Here is a 22,332-nt window from a genome sequence, read left to right as displayed (position 1 = left end):
ATGTATGAATCTTCCAAAATAAAATTACTACGACAAAATACGAGCGAGTTAGAATACCTCACAAAATGGACAATACTCTTTGGTTCTTTCGGTAAAGTCACGTAGGTAGAAAAAATTATAGATCACGACGTTTCGATCGCAACACAAGCAACAGTCATCAGGTGTTAATCAAACACAGCGGGAGGGCTGCTGACGTAGGTTAATATATTAATGACGTAGGCTTTCACGACCAATATTATTCATAATAAAGGTTTTTTTCGGTTAGATCGCATTATTTATAAATGTGGCGCAACACTCCACTACCCGACACAGCCAATCAGTAAAAAATGTGTCACGTTGACAAAAGACAAATAGTTCACTACTTTAACCCCCCCTCCACCACCTCTGATTTCTGCACATGATTGGGTATAGTGTTTGGGTTCAGTTATTAAATAATACACATTACAACTAATTACTAATCTACAACTGATTACTAATCATAACAATTACCTGATTACTAATCTATTATATAATTACAATACCCCCCCCTCCGCCTCTGATCTCTGCACCTGATTGGGTTAAATGATGACGTCACCCTGCTGCTGCTCTATTTAAGACCGGGAGCAAGTGAAGGGCTTCACCATTCTGGCAAATTGCCCGATGATGCTGAATGTCATTACCAGCGAAACGTCGTACTCAAAAATTGTTAATGTTGTGGATTCCCTCAACACACCGGTGGGCTAAAGTAGTGAACTATTTGTCTTTTGTCAACGTGACACATTTTTTACTGATTGGCCGTGTCGGGTGGTGGAGGGTTGCGACACATTTATAAACAACGCGATCTAACCCAAAAGCCTTTATTATGAGGTTCATATATTTATGTTAATTATTCATACATGTATTTCTCAGAACCATGTTGGATGAGGCAAATGGGATACTCGGTTGATACAAAATTCAACAAGGGGTGCATACAGCAGCCAAAAAAGGTTGGAAACCACTGCTGTAAAGTATATAAAAGCAAATATATTCCGTCTCCACGTGTAAATAGCAATGATTTAGTCCATCAGGCTCTTGGCTGTCCAGACCAATATTACAAAGCAGCATTTGATAAAGCAAGCAATCTCTGGACCGGTTGTGACCTTCTGGGTCCCATCGGCAGTTAGGTTTGTTAAACAAATTCTGCTGTAAAACGAGATGGTAATTGGCAAGAATACTCCATTTAAAATATAGGGGCCCTGTTCAAAGCTAAAACCAATATCGATCACCTATAATGAAAGGCATAATGAGTTTGCTTGCTATATATACGTTCAAGTATATTTACTCTATAGCAGTGGTTACAAACCTTTATGGACGTGTGGAACACTGTCAACCCTGAAATAATTTTCACAGACCACCATACGGTACAAAAAATATCTGGTGTTTTGTGATGAAAATGTATATCTGCAACAGTTCCGCGGTCCACTTCCTATGGCCTGTGCCAGCAGTCCACGGAACCACAGGCTGAGAGCCACTGCTCCATAGGAAGACGAATGTTTTTAAATGATAGATATCAAAGCTCAAACACGTACTGGATTGGGATGCTTTATAACAGCGGTTTCTTATCCTGGGGTGCACGCACCCTTGGGGGTGCGGGCTGCCCTTTCTGGGGGTGCGAGACATGGCCAGATTGTTTTTTTAGAAGGTAAATAATTGAAAACACAGTTTAATGGCAGCCACGTAGGGATAACTTACTTTGTTTCATCAAACATATGTGTTAATTAACATTTTTTGTTTTGCGATTGAGAACCAAAGGGGGTACAAGGCTGCAGTAAAGGTTAAGAACCACTTCTTTCAAGCAATAGGAAATAAAATACGTGGGAAAAAATTTATTTATGGCTGGCGGATGAGCTGTAGATCTTCTACCAGGGTAAATTTGGCACCATTGCAAATCGATGTCAAAATCACCAGATCCATCATTTGATGAGTGGAGCATCCCTTATCATTTGTACTGCATCTACAAAAACTTGACAGCACACAAAGAATTAATTATATTACCCAGCTATGCTACGCTGATGTTATGATTTTTTTGTATTTTATTAGTGACAGCATTCGACATTTTAATTATGTAACCACAGAACTACCGCGTTGGAAAGGCTGTCTCAATGAATGTAAAACAGCCTGACTTGCATGGCAGTCTTAGTGGCACTGTGTGGCACACGAATAAAAAGGCACTATTGGAAATCGGTGGAGTTTGTGGTGGTATATGTCTTTAGATCAGCTCCAGGATTAGATGCACCAATTAAAGCAAATCCCTAGGGTGGAGCAAAATACATTAACGTGCATTACAGCACCAAATATAAACCAAAAAGACAAGAGTATCAATGTAATGCTGTGGCCTTCAATGCACATCAGAAACATTGATTTGTTTAATGGATGTTGGACACATTGGATGAGGTTGAACCTAATGCATAGCCTGAATTTTACCTGTGCTCTACATTTACGCACAATGAAGCGCACTAAAGCAACCTCACATTTGTCAATAAAACTGCATATAATAGGTGACGCCTCAAATATGTCCTTTCACCACAGGGCCATTGCACTAAGACATCGCCTATTGTATTCCTCCTTTTGTTCCAAGGCCACGTTGTTATTGATGAAGGTAGTGAAATTTGTTTTGTTATTTGTGCTTGTGTGCCACTGCCAATGCAGTCTAACCGAATTGTATGTTTAACAATGAATCGTGCACTTGCCTGCATGTGTGGATGTGACCTACGTTTTGATCGGAGAGAACATTTTAATGGCTGAATAATTACAGAATTAGAATAGGTGTGAACTGTGGGTACACACTCACATATGTCATTGTGAGTGTGTAATATGTTCTTGCAGGTGTGTGTGTGTATGTGCAGTTGCATAGAAACGTTTTCATACATGTCATTGCATTCACATTCAGAGGTGGGTCAACATAACTTAAAGGTCAGTGTTGCATTGTTATTTGGTGCATCTGAATAAAAACATTAAACACAATTTCCAAAGATGGTTTCCTTTTCCAAAATTTACAAACGTCGTACTCAGATTGTAAATGCTGTGGCTTTGCTCTCCAACACATCGGTGTGCTGTACTAGTAACGAATTGGCATGTTCTGTTTACGTGACAAACCTTACTAATTGGCGGTGTCGGGTGGTGGCGGGTTTAACGACATTTCTATATTTACGCGATCTAACCCAAAAAAAAACTATATTATGGATGATTTTCGTAGTGTGTTTTTGTGTCTATATATAAAATCGGGAGCAAACCTGGCGATCCGGGTTCGATTCCCACTCACAGTCAACAGCGGTGACGATAATCTGAACCGATCCTGGGCCTCCCCTAGGTCAACTCAGCCTTAAATGAGTACCTGATGCAATGTATAAACATCGCCACTGGGAAGTCAAAGGCAGCCAGGCGTGGCGTTGGCCACCCACCCCATTGTGTGCCGTGGCGGCTTTCATAGATGCTCACTGGCCCCGACAGTCTGTTGAAGACTAAATGAGGGATCTTTGTTTAATATACGTACATACGTATACTGTATAGCGTAAATGCACTCTTACAGAATGCCACCGCAAGCGTGAAAATGCATGTGTGCAAGGGACATTAATCATACGAGGAATTATGCCTCATTGTCATTAACTGCCTTAATCACTGTCCTGTTTTATACCTTAACAGCTGTAATGACTTTTATTTCTACTTTGAATGGAGAAGCCTCATTCGATGAATTGAGTATTGAGTTGACTCTAATGCCCGTACCGTATCCCAATAGGCATCAATATACAGAACAAAGAAAAAAATCCACGCCACCACGGGGTTAACAAACAAACTCCAAATATACAGGCATCAGGGCTATTAGTGACCGAACCGTGACTCTCAAATGTGCTTCTCATGTAAATGTGTTGACCTCCGGTAGCAAATCCGAGGTTCAAATTTTGAATCTCGGCAATGCTCTGACACACATTTCCCTATTTGGGCTGCCCAGCCACATCAAGGTCAACTGTGTTCCTCATTGCAGCAGTGCTATTTCCTCGGTTATTTATAACGCAATCACAATTGTCTTTGTTAAATACTCGTCCACAACACTGCCTTACAAGAAAAGAATCGGCGACATTTCGGACAATGGCTCTTCTTCATAGCACATGACTCACTCGGTGTGCCAAATAAATAGAAAAACAGAACATCAGTCACATCACGCTGGTACTGCAACAATCCACCTGATTTCCAATCAGAAACTGATTCATTTTCCAACTTAAAATGTTGGTTTTAAAGTAAAATAAAACATTTTTCCAATGTCATTTCCAACCCATTGCATGTGGGCTAACTACGTCAATAATACAATGTGGGTCTCCTCTATCAACAGAACACCAACCGTTAATTTGTAGAGCAACACATTCAGCAGTCAGCCTTTGAACAAGCCGTTACAAGACCTCTCTCGTGCCTTCGGCAGTGTACATTCATTCAAGTAGCTGTCCCATAGAAAGCCAGGGGTGGCAGCACACACCTGAATATCTCTTGAGGCATGGTTGGTGGACCGCACAGATCATGCACACCTGTTGGGCTACAACTAGGTGATCGATAAAAGACAGGCCAGAAAGTAAATAGCTTACTGAGCTACATGGACACTATCTCTCCATATGTGCGCATTTTCTCCTGGTAATACACATCACGTAAAGAATTGGTAATTCCAAATTGCCATATGTAATTACAATTAAACAATAATATTTTATCTCCTTCCTCTCTCTGCCTTGCAACCTTCCTCATTATATGTTTTTGTAACGTCCTTTCTCCTTTGAAAAGCCCACACAATGTATATATCCCCCCCCCCCCCCTCATATGTACAGCGCCTTGAGATGCAGTCACGCTTAAACGGTTTATAAATTAAAACGGAAGTGGTAAAATTATTCTTTTCAGAATTTTGAAGTAGTGTATGAGAGAGAGAAAAGGTCATGTAGAGATATGGATGATCATGAAAAACTGTAATCAATTTCAATTGTGCATGTAGTTTATGCAAATAGGTTAGGTGATTATAAAAAATTACTACGTAAAAAAAAACTGGGTGACACACAGTAAATGGGTCTGGCATGGGTGCTGGCAATGCCACAGTGTGCCATGTCGGCCTCGATAAGCGCTCACTGACAGCCCGTGAACAGTCTGTAAAGACAAATGATTGGTCGTTGTGCACAGTGGATGGGTAAGCAGGGGTTGAGAGCATCTCCCACAGATGTGTGGCTTGCATACTTAAATAATTGTTCCTGTGAAAAGAGCAATTAAAAAATATATCAAGACTCAAGTGCGTTCGCCCTCTGTAGATTTCCCAGCTGAGGCCAATTCTGTTCTCATTATATTCAAATAATCTTGGACTAAATTTAAATCACTCATAATTAAATCCCTTTGCTGATGAGAATATCATGCTAGGAGCAGGTAAATATTCTAAAGAAGTCAAACAACATCTCCAACACGATCTTGATTTATTTCAACATCAATTATCAGAAATAAAATTGCTCCTTCATCCTAAAAACACGATGATCATGGTATTTTCCTCAAACAAAAAACCTGTTTCATTCTCTTAACCTAATACTGATATCATAAATAACATAATTGAACAAACGGAATGCTTCAAAACTTAAATTACAACCCCATATTGAATAGGTGACAGCCTTTGCCATTGCAGCACCAACGTTTTGGAACAACCTTGTTTCCTATTCATATTCTTAGGTTTTTTTCTGTAAAGTCACGTAGGTAAAAAATTGAAATTAAAATTAATAAAAGTAAAATCAAATAAATAACCTTGTTTCCTCCGTTATTTTGCAGCAGAAGATTAGTGTTGAATACAGCCACATTTGCAAATATGATTTGTAAATGTAATCCTTAACAATGTATTGAGAGTTAAATTTTAATATACACATTTGTTTTAATGAAGGGACTGTGTGTTGTCTTGGCATGTTCTGGGACTGTTTTTGCTGTCGCTTTACTGCCTTACCGAAGATTTTGAATTAATTATGCAATGAGAACTTATATACTTTATTTATTTATCAAAGGGGTTCCACAGTGGTGAGATGTGATCTTCCTCGCCTGCTATGTAGGAGGTCGGATGTTCTATCCCGACCCCGACGCCTGCATATTTTGAGCTTGCATGTTCTCCCCGTGGTCCTCCGGTTTTTCCCTCCACATTTAAAACATGCATTGAGATGATTTACATTTTGTTGGTGCTCTGAATGTCCAAATGATGGGCCACTTTGTTGAACTATCATTTGTGGCCTGGTCACTTCTGAAAAATAAGTTAATACCTCGGTGGGCTTTGCCTGGTAGGATTGGGATGGTTTAGTTTTAATTGTATGTTTTTGGGTGATTTGTTTACCTTTCTTGTACTTTGCACTACTGTCGTGTGTTTGTACTGTTTGTTGTTGTGTAATGAGAGCCTATGTCCGGTTCACGTGGTGATTGGCTCTGCCGGTCCTGCTCTACAGCCAATGGGGTGAGAGCCTGGGAGCATGGCCCTGGCGTGATCGAGGGATGTCAGCTAGGATGATTGGTTCTGCTGCTCTTGGCCTCAGCCAATGGGAAGACAAGTCAGGGGCGTGGTCCCGGGAGTTGATGGAGGAATCTGGAACATTCAGCGCAGGCTATTAAGGATTGGCTAGAGCGTACCACGTGACCTAGGCATTAAATAAGGGAAGAGCCGAGGGACACGTGGTCAGACAAGGAACGAAGAGAGAGAGGGGCCACGCGCGAGCGGGGCTCCGAGTGCCACGTGGCGGTGCATCTCTTGCGATCTGTCTGCCCACTTCCCGTTGCCTGCCAGCAACGGGGAGTGCTTGTGAACTGAGGAAAGTAAATAAAAGGACCGATTCCACAAGCCGTCTCCAGAGTGCTATTACAGTTGTAACATTCTTACCCGCCCCTACTGGACATCTGTGAAAAATTGCTTTAAAGCTCATCGGATTCCTCCAGTAAAAATAAATATTCTGATTATGATTCTGACAAAGCAGTAAAAAAAAAGCCAAGGACATGAAGCATTATTTATTCAATTTAATGTCCATAGTGGGACCAATTCTGCACTACAATGGCAGAGTGTGCAAATAAACAAAATGTTAGATATTTGGAAGGAAATTCATGCACCACGGCACCTCAAAATAAAAGTAAATATAACATTTGGCACACGCTGAGGGCATCGTATAACATGTCACAGTTTGCAGTGGCTATAATTCAAAATGTGTTGTATGTGCCAGATGCTCTTCGCAATAGGGGTGGATATGAATGACTAACCTCTAATCATGATGATACACATGGGAGCTGCTTAGCTCACCTAGTGGAAGCCCATGATGGTCGTGCAGTCATAACTATCAACGCCATCATCATCATAATTCATCACTGATGCCTAGTATTGTGATTTCGATTTAAAGTTTTCGTGACTGCAGGGATTAATATTCTAGTTTTTTTTCTTTCAATTTTACTTACTGTGGTTTTCACACCTGATGATGATTGCTTGTGTTGCAATCGAAACGTCGTGAGAATTTTATTGTTTTATTTTTATTATTTTATTATTTCCCTTCTACGTGACTTTACCGAAAGAACCAAGAATATGAAAATAGTATTGTGATGTTCACCATTTCAACTGACTTGCTATTTTATATGTGTGTACTATAAATAAGTATACTGCAGAAGCACATGACTGCTTATGAGGCACTTTATCAAACGAGGTTAACATCCTATAACCGAAATAAATATAGATTTAGTGATTTTCAGTGCAGTATAAGTTACCACTGACACACTGCCCATATTGAACATTGCTCAACTAAATGTGGAAAATGAACAATTCCTTGCAATGCATTTAGAGTACTGGCACGATCATTGTTACCACCAAGATAAGATTTAGTGTAAAGCCATTGTACGAGCTCTTACATAATGTAAGAAAGGTTGAGCTTAACGATGCATATACTAAGAGCATTATCATTCATCTAAAATACGTACAAAACAATTATTACATAAAATTTAACTTTGTTATATGTTAGAAATTAGAATCAGTCAAGGAAACAATGTATGTGACAGAATCTGGATTTGAAGCTTTCGTGACTGCAGGAATCCATACTCTTTGGTTCTTTCAGTAAAGTCACGTAGGTAGAAAAAATAATAAATCACGAAGTTTCGATCGCAACGCCTGAAGACGATTGCTTGCTTGACAGAACTTACAATTATTTCCCACCTACCCCACCAGTCAGGGCGGAAATAGCCACAAGCAGCGCTTTCCTCCACAATAAACTTAGGGCAACCAATATCCAAGAACACACAAAAGTACAATTTGGTCTGAACACCAACAAGCTCTGCTTGTAAAATGCAACATGAAATATTTACTGTTTGCAGGAAGCTCAGCCATTAAGCTCAATGTTTCCCCCCTGATGGACGTTTAGCATGACTGATCCTACAATTTGTCTAATGCCCAGCGTTTACACAGCTGGAGAATTGCAACATTAATGAGTGCTGGTAAAATACCTTGGGATGCTGATTTACATGGTATGATAATGACATTCAACTTAATTATTTAAAGTAAAACAAAAAATGCCTTTCCTACGTGAGAGGTTATACACGAGAGAGAGAGAGCAGTGATGGAGTTTGAATGCCACTGAGCAGCCTCTTACCTTCGTGTGAGGTTGGAATTCTTCCATCAGCTTCTTGAGGGGGTTCTCATAGTCCACCACCATCTGGCCCAGCCTGGGAAACTCTCGGTCACTGCATTACGTCATCCACAGAGTAAAAAGAAAAGAGATAATTCCAGTTGTTTTTCTATATATATAGATGATATTAACTCACCACAATCTTGAGAAAAAACACGCACTAAGAACAAGAGTTGACTGTGGGATGTTCAGTCTCTCCCTTCTGGTTGGAATTCTGTCGCACGAAGTGTGGGAATGTAAATCTTCTTTCTTTGGCTGATGTCAATGCACAGCAACAACTATACTTTTACAATGAGGTGGTTGAGCCAGATAATTGCGTCAGGAAATTACTGCGTCAGGAATCACTGCGATGCCTCCTTTGCATTTATGAATCGGGCATTGAGTCGTTAAATGTTCCATGGCTCCTTTCTGGGTGAGCACATTCGCACACCGGATAATTTTTCTGTTTCCATTTAGGCGTAAGCTATCGGCATGAGCCATAGTTTATGCAGATGTGGTTTTCGGTTTGCCCATAAGCTTCGCGGAAATATCACTTAAGATTTGTAAATGTCTAGTTAGGATACACTTGAACGCATGTCCATCGCTTGGGCTACACCCCAACATAGACGGCAGTCTTAATTTAGTTTCGCTCAATGTTTCAATGTGCGAGATGCAGAATGTTATCCTCGTTCAGCAAATGAACAATGTCACCAACGATTAACAATTCCTCTTCATTGTGCTGCGAGCCACGCTTGTGCATTTAATGGGTTTGCGTTAAATCTGTCAACCCCAAAATGATGAATTGTAGCAAGCTATTTTTGGTGTATAAAAAAGAAAATCCGCATTATATTCAGTGTCATTTCATTGCACTGTTAAATATGAAGGCTGTTAAAAACCACAAACATTCAATGGCGCACTCTAAAAATAGCAAATGCACCGTTCTCAACGACATTTTGTTTAGCGTGTAGCAGGCTTTCGCGACCAATATTATTAATAATAAACGGTTTTTGAGTTAGATCGCGTAAGCATAAATGTGTCGTAACCCTCCACCACCCGACACAGCCAGTTAGGTTTGTCACGTAAACAAAACGTGCCAATTAATTACTACTTCAACTCACCGGTGTGTTGGAGAATACATCCACAACATTTACAATTTTGAGTACGCCGACGTTTCGCTGGTAATTACATCCAGCATCATCAGGCGATTTGCCACAATATTGAAACAATCCACCTAATTACATTTTACTGGTAGGAACCTCCTGGTTACACCAGCCCACAGGGATTATTGTGCCCGTCGTGCAGGGAGGGGCTGGGAGGGGAGGGAGGGGCTGGGTGGGGAGGGGAGGGTGGGGAGGGGAGGGGCTGGGTAGAGAGGGTGGGGCTGGGTGGGGAGGGGAGGGTGGGGAGGGGCTGGGTGGGGAGGGGCTGGGTGGGCAGGGTGGGGACGGGCTGGGTGGGGAGGGGCTGGGTGGGGAGGGTGGGGCTGAGTGGGGGGTGGGAGGGGTGGGGCTGGGTGGGGAGGGGCTGGTCACCCCGTGGTGCCCTTATAAAACTCAACGTTTAACCTATTCACGCCAGCTTGTGCCCGCCCTCACAGTCGGGCATATTTGCAGAATACACCACGCCGCCGTTGACCCTGGCCATTGACCGAGCAACCCAACGTTCCTACCAGCTCCCTCCGCAGGAATGTGTAAAATAAACCTGGGAGGGAGACCTGCACCATAAAACAGGAGCTTACCTGCTTCCGTGAGTCATCTCGTGGGCATAGTTATACAGACCCATGATCGCTTTTCGGTCCTCGATTCGAGACAGCACGATCATAATGGTGACGTAGTTCACGACCAAGTCAAGGTAGTTCTTTGTGAGGTCAAAATTCACGGTCTGGAAGACAGCACATGCAAGAGGAACAGGGGCAAAAAAACAATAGGCTTGCAGAGTCTTACAAGTGCAGTCAATTGTTTCTGTCATTAGTGACGCAGGCTGCAGAAAAGGCAATAACTGCAACTCCACGCTTTATTTTGAATGAAATTCTAAGTTGTTTACAAGCGCAAATTCACAGTGCGTTCTGCAATGCATCATAATACTCGATTATGTTGCATGTGAATGAGCTTTGTACGTCAGCTAAAAGTTACCGCATGTTTTGAAGGCAAAAATACAAAACAGCCTTTCTGCAACCCTCTGCACTCATTTACGTTTTGCACATTTTTGATGATTAACGCAAGTTAATAGAAGACTTCAATCGCACACCCGCGCGCATAAAGAGGCCCTTTCACTCGTTCTAAACACCAATGGAATGCGTATTTTTCGTTCGTCCAATGCACAGTTTTATAACGGAAAACGATTGCTTTTCACTACTGGCCACTGAAAGACATACACTGCACGTAGTGACAGTATTCAGTGCAAGCTCAGAAGGTGCTTGGAGAATCTGAGTGCTACAGGCCATGTGATCCATCCATCTTCAAAGTCAAATGCTCAAGACCCTCATCAAATGGGTTTGGTCAAGGCAACACACCCGAGTTAGCAAAGGAGCCTCTACTGCACTGATCAAGGGAAGGTTTCAGAGTTCTATCTCTTTGGATAATGTTGCAACCTTTGCTGCGGGGAGCTAAGAGTGGCAAAGAAAAGTGTAATCTTAGGTCGTGTTTTACTTTTATTGAAACGTACACACTGTGGAAGCATTCAATTAACCTAAATTAATCTCAAAAGTTATTTTTTTACAGCAACAAAAAATACCCTGGCATGTACAGTTTATGAAAACAAAGTCAGTGATATCCTGCTGAAATGGGCATTCAGGCAGTGGTCACCGCCTGAAGCAATGTAGAACTCAACTTCAAAATTAGATGTTAATTATTTCCTTAGTTAATGTCTTTTTTTCTCAAAGCTTAAGATAAAACGTTAACGTAGATTGTATTCACAACACAAGAAGACGTTTTGCTTCTTTTATGTAAACAAAATAATATTCAGAAAATCCTAAATAATTCTGGTGAGAAAAAAAATTCCTTCATAAATCAGCATCGATAAAACCAATTATGCGAATCATGAAAATACATAAAAGCATTCAGAATTACAACCTGATCTATGAAAGTTAATAAATCATCCATCTAAACAACATAATATGTTACATTATATATATTCTCAAAATTCATACAGCACATGCAGCCTAGAAACATATTTTTTATAGATATATAATTGCATGATTGTAAGTTACTGTAGCTTACATAATGATTATTTTTTTCGTGCCATCTGCTCTAGAGTAAGACAAAGATCTCCCGTACAACCTAAACAGACTGTTGGGGCAAGTGCTGTTAAGCGAGCACCTATGAAGGCTGGCCGGTCACAAGAGGGGGTGGGTGGCCAACACCACGCCCGGCCACCTTTGTCTCCCCAGTGGCGATGTTTACACACCGCACCAGGTACTCATTTAATATAATCGTCGCTGGTGTTGGTGGTCATGAGTGAGAATTGAAGTCAGGTCACCGGCTTCGTAGCGTAACGCGCTAACCGCTACACCCACTGTTCCAGAGCAAACACACGTATAACGAGCAGTTGGAAATCAAATTTCGATATATTCCGCTGGATTTCCGACTACACTCCTGCTGTGTTTAGGACAATTTATCTGTCTGAATGTTTATAATGACCAAGATTACTGCTGAAAAATGTAAATCTACACCAGATCCTTGATGGCTGCTGTGTGCATATCACATATACTAAGATAACCAACGTAGTGAAAATACAAGGTTTGTTTGTGATCAGAAAGTATTATTTGTGTTTACCTACAATGTCAAAATATATTTGAGATGCATCGATGGTGTTCAGCTGCTCAGTGACGTGATCCTGCAATACAGAAAAACACACGCGTTCATATTTACTCTACATTCATCTTGAATGTATTAGACATTGTGATCCATACCAGAACATTGAACAAGTCTGCAATATCTCATGAAAAAACACAAATGACCGTTAATGAAATTGTCCAATAATTTTGTTACAAACAGCAATAAAGATTGCTTCGAAAACAGTGTCAACGAATAGTATTTTGAATGTACATTCATTCTACAATATTCTCCCAAGGAATGCACATTGACATGATTCCTTTCAATGTTCCAAGAGATACGATTGACTGAAAAATAAATGCCACTGTGCACAACAACGAAATTCACAGTGACCTATTTCTGAACTTCAGTATAGATAAGACAGATACGTTATTTCCTGCAAATTTAATAACGACAAAAATACAAAGTTCCAGTCTTCCGTTATAAAAAAAATTCAAAACGGTAATAAAACATTTGGGTTGATGCTATCAGCACTAATTCATATGTTTGCAAATGGGGCTCTGCCAGAAACATTTAAGCACTTTTACACAATTGTGTGCGGAGGTCAGCATTTTAAATGTGCACTGAGAGACCAAATTATAACACTGAAACCTTACATCTTAACTTTATAAGAATAGGTTTTACCGTTTCTGGCAATAAAACAGGTGTTAAGATGTTAAAACACCAAACAGAATCATTTAGCAAGGAATCGTGTCTGCATTAACCACATATACTTGTGGTGAACATGCAAACAAAAACAGGGTAAAACCTATATTCTTGGTTCTTTCGGTAAAGTCACGTAGAATGGAAATAATAAAATAATAAAAATATATTATTTCCCTTCTACGTGACTTTACCGAAAGAACCAAGAATATGAATCCCTGCAGTCACAAAAGCTTTAAATCAAAGGGTAAAACCTATTCTTTTATTTTGATACTGGCAAGGGAGGTCATTTGATCTTAACTTTAGTTGACGTTTCTATATTTAAGCAGCTCTTCAACAAGTATACACAGTGATGGCATTGGTAAGTCAATACAACAGTTTTGACTAAGCTGATAAGCAAAGGTCCACATTAAATCAATGTATTACTGTTTTATGCCTCGACCAGTATACATAAATAGGATTGTTTTGTTCCAAAGTGTTCATGCCAATGTAAGGGAGTGAAGGCTGTTGCAAAGTGGTTAGTGGCAACAATTTCTGGACCAGTTCTTGTTTCCCATCTCCTTGAGCAAATTGCACTGGCAAGTGAAGTGAGTATGGGCCAATAATTCCCATGACTGGCACAATATGGGGAGGCCTTCATACATCAGTGGACTGACAAAGGAATGTAAAATGAACATTCACAATACTATTTTTCGTTTAATTACAAATAAAAAAAAAACATGCTCTTTACGTGTCATATAACATATTTGCTGAGAATTAATTGTTTTTAATCTTGCAGTAAATGGCAATGTTGGTCTTTGAGTCAAGACAACTCTAACTTTGAGATGGGCTTTTAAGACTGAGTGAGCTCAATCCATCTGCATCGCTGCACATGAGCACTCTTCCAGCCATAGGATAAATGTTGACATTTCCCATGTCCATTTGAGAATAAATGCAGGCCTCGGTGGCTCAGACTGTACCACAAAACCATCAATATCCTGCAGACAAAAGCAACCATATGGAGGGGCATTGTACATGTATGTGCCTAAATTAATATTTACGTTGGTTGTGATTTGGATAAATAATTACGTTTTAAATTCGTGGAACCACCAGGATGTTTTGAGAAAAGTTATTCTTGCATCTGAGCAAAACAAGCAAGTTTTTTAGCGTGCACATTTTTTTCCATGAAAACTCAAGCAGCTGTTCACAGAAAGCTTCACACATTTAATGTATGTATATAAATGCACTCACCCTGAAGTCCATGATATCCACAAATGTGAAGTAGTAAAGTGCCAGGTTCTTGAGGATGTCTGACTTTTGGTTTTGGACAGGAGCCAGCTGTTGCTGGTGGAGAGAACATTTTAAAATAGATTAATTAATTCCACACTCATAACCTGTTCACAAATGCTGCGACAACAAAAAAACGGAGGAAGAACTTTATCAAAGCCGAGTCAGCCATAAACATTCTCCTTAAATAAAAAAAATGTAACGCAATTCTGTCCAACATTATTTACTTATTGAGATGCATGACCTAATTTGCAAGAGGGATCTGGGAAATGATGATCATGATTGCTTTCAAATAGTCATGCTTTGGAATCTACCGCAGCTGAGGTTATCCTTCAGTTTTAAAAGTTGGGCAATAACACAAACACAGAATGTAGCTTACTCTTGAGAATGATGCCACAGGCTCATCATTGTCGTCTCTGCATTGTCGATTTGCTTTGCAAATTACTGGGTGGCTGCGGGAAGGAAACTGCTGCCTCTGGCACAAATAACTCGGTGGCGAGCGCGCCAACCAGAAGCCCTCCCAGCCACCACCTCTCAATACGGGCTGAGTTACTTCACACCGACCACTCGATCCACTCGACACTTCATTCGAATGGAAGGGATGTGTACTGATCTCGTACCCTAATTAGTATAATTACACACACACATTTATTTTAGGGATCTCTACCTCGTGAGAACCATTCCCAGACCCATCCAGGTGTAAATGCGTAACACTTCATGGGGGAGGAAGGTGTTACCGCAGACCACACACGTGTTTAAATTTACCACGGCACAACCACAGCTAATTTTGTAAAATGTGTGAATAGTTGCTGTTAAGAGTTTGTTTTATGAGCTGCTGCTGCTGCTGTACAACACCATAGTCAAGGGACTGACGAACTGTGCATGGGAATTAATAGTGAAATATTAGGTCTCGGTAACATGATAAAATGGCAGAGAATAAAAAAAAACTAAAACAACAATATTGATAATCTCTTTATCCCTTGACTTTTGCTGCAGGCTGATGTAGTCACTGCTTATCGGTGTACATGAATTTAATTAAGTATAAAAAGTGTGCTGGCAATTCGAGGAATATCACCATTCACAGAGGGATAAAACCCCCATCTGCTCAAAGGAAGTCTACAAAAAACTCAAGCAGACTGACAACAAACAAACGTGCATGTTATTTTACATTCCTCGACTTCGATGTGAAACCACAAGTCAGGAAATACATTTCCAATAAATCTTTACATTGTTCTTCGTTTTACACAGTTCGGAAATGCAAATATAAAAACCACGAAATGTTTTATTACGTTAGGTGGAAGTTTTTTTACAATTTCACAATTCGATTCTATAAAGCCATTCCCAGACCATAGTGCTGTCTTGCTAGAATATCACCGGATGCATTTATTTGAATGAATGAAGTAAAATTTTAATTTTTGCGTCATATAAGAGTGGCATCTGGTGATATTGGGCACAAAATTGCTGTGCAATTCACATGGCACGTTCCATGGCTATGGTTTGAGCCAAGACTAAGGGTTGGGCCATACACGTGTAATGACAGGGTGACACCTGCCGGCACAAAGGGATAACTACGGTTATGGCTGCATTACATAATGCCTTATGATGAAGGGCCGTATCGGAGGTAAAGGTGAAGGGAGGAGTCAGTCGAGAAGCTCCGGGAACCATCCCGAAGGTTCTAGAAAGGGGGCGTGGCCAGAGGTGGTGCTTGGCCACGCCAGGCAGATATAAGGAGCACCGAACCAGAGCTTCGGGGCTGTTAGTGTGGGGTCTGGGTCCTGGTTGCGTCGCTGTCGTCGTGATCTCTTCGTCTTCGACCACGTGGTTGTTCTTCTGCAAGAGCAGCTCCGTCGCCGCCGCTACGCTCGTCAACCAGCCAGCGTAGCGCAGGACGGAGATGGGCTGCGTGTTTGGACGGCCTAGGTGTAGCCGCGTTACGAAGTGTATCGCCCTGTGTGCTCTTAATAAATAAGAAGCCTTCTGCTCGACGTGTGTCGGGAGTCGCTCACTACACACATAACATTAGCTCATGGCTTGCTGCTGCATTACACCAAAGCCTGGGTGTATGTATGTGTCGTGCATGATTACGCAAATGAGGAGTCACATGAATACAAATCAAGTGAAGGCTGTAAATAATTTTTAAAATTACGCCCCAGGCTTCTGTTTATAAACAAATCTCTGTGAAGTACCATTTTGTTGTGCAAATATCAACTCCTGCACTGTATTTGTTTGGAGGCATCTTTCGTTTTAAAAAAAACAGATCATTAAAAATATCTCCATGATTTCACCACTCTACAAAATCTCTTTATGTTATTCACTGTATTTCAAAACACAACACTGTTACATAATTTTTCAATGAGTTTACATTAACCCACATTATGTAGTGTGGGTTCATTTACACATAGACATACTGCATTTTCAATACATTACTCATGATGTATCTACAACATATCACGCAGCTGATGCGATTGTCATTTTAACGTAAACATTTATTTTACGTAAAAGTGTTTCCCTGCTCAAATGAGTGTGGAATGATGCTCCTCTCTGCTGGCAGTCCCTGAGGCAGTGATGTAAATTCCACAATCCCATGGTAGGAACTAGTCTATCCATAAGAGGACCATTGTCACATATCTGTTGTTTTATTGCGATTCAGTCATATTTGTTACTGAGTGGAGCGATCTTGGTATGTCGATGTGTGCTGGATATATTGAGCATTTAATGTTCAAATTTATAAGACCAAAGCACCCAGAATGTAACCTATTTCATCACATCTCAGAAACTCAGTAGGATTGAGCCTGGACAATGCTTAGATGGGTGATCATCATGCATGTAAAAAAGTTACTGCAGGATGCCCCAGAGCTATATGATTAGAAATGGGAAAATCAAGTTGTACTGGACTATGATGAATCAATACTTCCCATTGACTAACCCACAATGATCAAGCATGGTGAAATATGTAAAAAAAACACCATGGTCTGCACAGTGCACTGGGATGACATATCGATGTACATGAACATTAATATATGTTCTGTGTAGAAGGGAAATAATAAAATAATAAAAAATAAAACATCATTAAATAATTCTCACGACGTTTCGGCCACAACGCAAGCAACCGTCTTCCCGACAGACCTGTTCTTCACCTGAGGACGGCTGCTTGCGTTGTGGCCGAAACGTCGTGAGAATTATTTTATTATGTTTTATGATTTTATTATTTTATTATTTACCTTCTACGTGACTTTACCGAAAGAACCAAGAAGATGAATCCCTGCAGTCATGAAAGCTTTAAATCGAAATTTAATGTTCTGTGTAATCAATAATTTTTTGGGATTAATTGAATATAATAGTAGTAGCATTTTAGAATTTGAAAAATATTTATATCATAAACTAAGCTCATATGGATAACCATATTACATTTATTGATTTCAGCTAAACCCATGTTTTATGACGTGAAAGTTTGAATTACACTTAACCCAACGAGACAGATTTCCCAATGCCCACATCAGTTGTTGTTTAAACAAAACTGGGAGCATAAATAAAGAACATTGCACTTCTTACAAAAGAGAAATAATGCCCCCCCCCCCCACCTTTCATCATGTCATACTACAACAGAAAAATATTTAGCTGGCTGGCGGTGATGACATCCCTCACATCCCACAGCGTGGAACCAGGTTCATGCGTAACGCGGACATCACCACACCTTCTACCCACCCTCCACCATGGCCATGCACCCCGTGTAAATACATGGGCAGTGCCTAGTTGATTTTAAAAAAATTATCTGACCGACACTTTTAAATTCCAATAATTAAGGACACATAAGATCCGTACGTGTATTGTTGCAAGTGCACCGTGCGTCAGAAAATTCGAATGTAGAAAATGTACAACACAAATGTGCATGTGTAAATATTTTCGTTTTTTATAAAAAAAAAAGAGTATTTAGCCACTATACATTTCCACGTGATAAGCCACTTCATTAGGCTATCATTTGTAGCCAGGTCGATTCTGAAAAAGAGCTATATAGCTCAGTGCACATTACCTGGCAAAATTAAAGAAGAGTTTCATGAAATTTTCCTCCAAATTTATGAACTTAAAACTCTTCACGCGTAGATTTGCATGCAGGAGAAAATATAGATGCATACTAAATCAAGGCTTGGCATGCATGCATGCATTGTTAGCGGTCTTATCAAATGGTGCTGGGGAGTCGATTGTATCAGTGCCCAGTTCAGCTCTTGCCTTGAGAAAGAAAAAAAAGGCAGGACACTTGTAATTCAGCACTCATTGCACGCCAAGTGTATGTTTTCCTATTTTCCCCTTACATTTATCACAGCATGCCTTTGGGATTACGTTGATGTCCACGTGTGTCCAGGACAACTGCTGAAGTGAGTACGAGCATTGTTGTGTCACACATTGCATGACCACCGCATATTAGGATATATACAAAACACAAACCAAATGATCAATACAATCTTGCACAATATTTGTTTAATGAAATATTTAATGACAGATTTATTTTCCTTTTGAGATATGCTATTTCAGTATTTACCATTTACACTCATGTATTGTTTCAAGTGCTTTTCAATAAAATGATGTTTTTTTGTCAAGGTTTATAATTTAGATTTAAAGCTTTTGGTAAAGTCACGTAGAAGGGAAATAATAAAATAATAAAACATAATATACAATTCTCACGACGTTTCGGCCACAATGCACGGCTGCTTGCGTTGTGGCCGAAACGTCGTAAGAATTGTATCTTATTATGTTTTATTTTTATTGTTTTATTATTTCCCTTCTACGTGACTTTACCGAAAGAACCAAGAATAAGGTTTATAATATTAATAAAAGGGCAGCGTATTCATGATCAAGGACGACAAAGCAGTGGTTGACATCTCAATGCGCAGCCGTGACCCCAGCGGCGAAGAGTCCTCATTTCCATGGTGTGGGCGAGTCTCCCCCATCGGATGACCCCTAGTAGAATTCCAACAAAGCTCACACTTGTCTTATCAACCCCGGCGGGATTACAGGATGAGTTGACTCTTGAGCTCAACTGTTACGTTGAAAATTGTTGAACAGTACACGCATGTCGTTATTAGACATGGCTACTGTATATTTCCATAGACATTACCATTTTATGATGGCATAAATGCCATTATTTTTGTATGTTTACTGATAAAAATCCTTACTTGAATCACAGCTTATTGGGGTGGCATGTGTTTATCAAGAGACCACAGATTTAAAAAAACGATGCCATGTAAACAGGATGAGAAATTACCATAATGTGTCAATGGTACATGTTTCCAGTACTATATAAGGAGGTCTCTTTCAAGGGTGATTATGCTTCTTGGATTTTAAGGATTGGGATAAGAAGAATCCACCGCAGTTTGAAAATGCTTCCTGTCAATGTCTGTGATTGACATGCCACTGTGTGTTCACAGAAAACATGTTTACCATATTCTCTCGTGTATAAAATACCTGAATGAGAATAAAATTCTCCCAATCTTAATTCGATCAGAATGTCATTAAATACTTAGCCAGGATATATGGTGCATATTCTCAGTGGTCCAATCAAGAGAAGGTGCGTGATTAATTTGTATATGCATACAGGATGAAGTGTACCCTAAAGATAAAAATGTGCATTGCTTGTGGAAACAAAGTGATCAGCATGAAAAAGCAACACTTGTGCATCTAACCATGAATTAAGGGACAGTGCCTTTCTAACTAAATGTTTTAAGAAAAAAATGAACATACAGTATACATTCCAGCAACTGTGAACTTACACCCAATGGGACCAACAGCTAGGGACGGCTTAGACAGATGAATGCATTATTGTGCACATTACAATATGCACATTCATAATTATTGAAGCTGCCAGACATTCAGTATTGGCAGAACATAGCAGCCAGATTTTTTTTAATAACATTGGCTGGAGCTAAATTTAGTACAGCATAAGTAGAAACACCACATAACAAAGACACAACACGTTGCTGGAGAGTGTAAGCAACGTAGATTCTCCATGTCGCAAATTATTATTTAGTGTGATGTATTTGAGAAGTTTGCATCAAGCTCGGACCTGTATTTTAAAGAGAGGGTCCTTTTCTAAAACATATGGACCTTCACGGAAGCTTAACTTTGGTGATGAGAAACTGTATGTCACAACCAGTCCAGATATAGCTTGTATTCAATCAATGCTACTGAAATTATGCAATCCCAGAAGGCCATGTGGCTGTTGGGTTGTGTAAAAAATACTTTAGTATTTTATATGAAGATACATCTGTATGACGGATACATATTGTCTGCTTTGTTACTAAGATACAGCAATGTGTTTACTTCATGCAGCTATCATAATCCGACGAGCTAAGAAGCTCCTTTTCACAGATGTCCAGGAGGGGTGGGTCAGAAAGTTACAACAACAAAAAATACAAACACGATAGCAGTGCAAAGTGTAGCAAAGGTAAGAAAAGCGCTAAAACTAAATAAATAAACCAGTACCTTTAACATCTCACCACCAGTTACCACCTCGATATCAAATGAATGATGAATCAGAAGTCTAAAGTCATGTATACACATTGCAATGTGTAATAAATTACATGGCTGACATGATAGAGGGGGTGTATGGAGTGGTGCGGGAGGCAGAAATTAACCTAAACTATTAAACTATTTTAATTTAGCAGGTTAAGCCCACCGAGCTATTATTTTTTTTTCAGAGGCGACCTGGTCACACATGATAGCTCAAATAAGTGGCTTATCATGTGGACATTTAAAGCAGCTAAACAATGTAAAATAATAATCTCACACTACGTCATTATTGTCTTATTCGCAGCATGTGAGTGAGTTTATCATGAACAAGTACATGCAACAAAAATAACATTAAATTTGCAGTTATTCATAAAGTGGGATTAGCAGCAGAATTGTAATCATATCTACAGGGTACGTACGTAGGTCAATGATTCAGAACCGTATTGATCATTAGGGATGATGATCAGAATTTAAAGTATACATCAAGCAAAAGTAGTTTTCCATTCAAGGCTATCAACTGGAATTCATGACAACCCTCTAACAATCACATGATCAGAAGTCGTCGTTGAGTCTTAATAAGAACATTGGATTTCTATTCATCCAGTTTCACAGCCCCATGGGGTACAATACTTGGTGTAGCTATTGCAGAGAATAATCACTTCAAATTAAATAGCTGAAGCATCCTTTCCATGCCATTCTTTATCTGATTTGGCTGCAGTAGCGAAGCAACCGGGGATGTTTAATTTCGTGTGGGAATGGTGTGGGGATAAGGATTACCCGCTTTGTAAATCCACTGCTGGATTGGATTGAAGGCCTTCCCATTACATATCAGTTGTGTGAGCATATTGCAACCACACTGGTCTTCTGTGTGGGTGTTTAAATGGAGAGTGGGTAAAACTGGTTCAGATATTCGCCAATGACCTTCATCGTTAATACATTTCGAATGTCCTTACATAGTTTTATTTATTTATTATCTATCTTATTTTTCATGGAATTTACATTTACTCTAAATATACATAAGCAACAATGCATCAGAAACCAAGGCTGCATGGGTTTTCAATCTGTCATATCCACTTAATATACGCACCAAAGTAGGCGGCTGGCTGTGAGAGATTAATTATGAGTGGAAATGGCTCTGAGTTGGCCGCGGGATTTTTCATGTTGGCTTCCTTAGTACTGTAAGTTCCCAGCAAGCTGCCAGCGTTCGGGTGTTGTGGGAAGTGGAAGGGCTATCACAACACGGATGAAACAATTTAATTGGCACACCCTCGTTCTGATTTTGTGGCGACGCATATATTTCAGGGGTTGTTTTGTGGAAGACTCACGTTATAAGCCTTTATTTTTTTACGACAGCATCACCATGTACATTGTTTGCCACTTGTCCACAAAGATGTTCCTTCGCTCAATTATACTCTTGCAAATGGCAGCAATATGTTCATGAGATAAATGTC

At 39.9% G+C, this 22,332-nt stretch overlaps 1 protein-coding gene across 1 annotated transcript in view; it reads right to left on the bottom strand.

Annotated features, from left to right (window-relative positions):
• Positions 1 to 22,332, bottom strand: part of LOC144943483 (nck-associated protein 1-like) — a 122,172-nt gene that overhangs the window by 63,860 nt on the left and 35,980 nt on the right. The window contains exons 3-6 of the mRNA XM_078870962.1: positions 14,342 to 14,434; positions 12,414 to 12,470; positions 10,375 to 10,517; positions 8,622 to 8,712 (exon numbers count right to left, since the gene is read on the bottom strand). Of these exons, the coding sequence (XP_078727088.1) occupies positions 8,622 to 8,712; positions 10,375 to 10,517; positions 12,414 to 12,470; positions 14,342 to 14,434 (384 nt within the window). The remainder of the gene's footprint in view (positions 1 to 8,621; positions 8,713 to 10,374; positions 10,518 to 12,413; positions 12,471 to 14,341; positions 14,435 to 22,332) is intronic.

The sequence above is a fragment of the Lampetra fluviatilis genome, chromosome 2, assembly GCF_964198595.1.
Source record: "Lampetra fluviatilis chromosome 2, kcLamFluv1.1, whole genome shotgun sequence".
NCBI lineage: Eukaryota > Metazoa > Chordata > Hyperoartia > Petromyzontiformes > Petromyzontidae > Lampetra > Lampetra fluviatilis.
The sequence above is the reverse complement of the archived record's forward strand: the minus strand, read 5'-3'. Positions and strand labels throughout refer to the sequence as shown.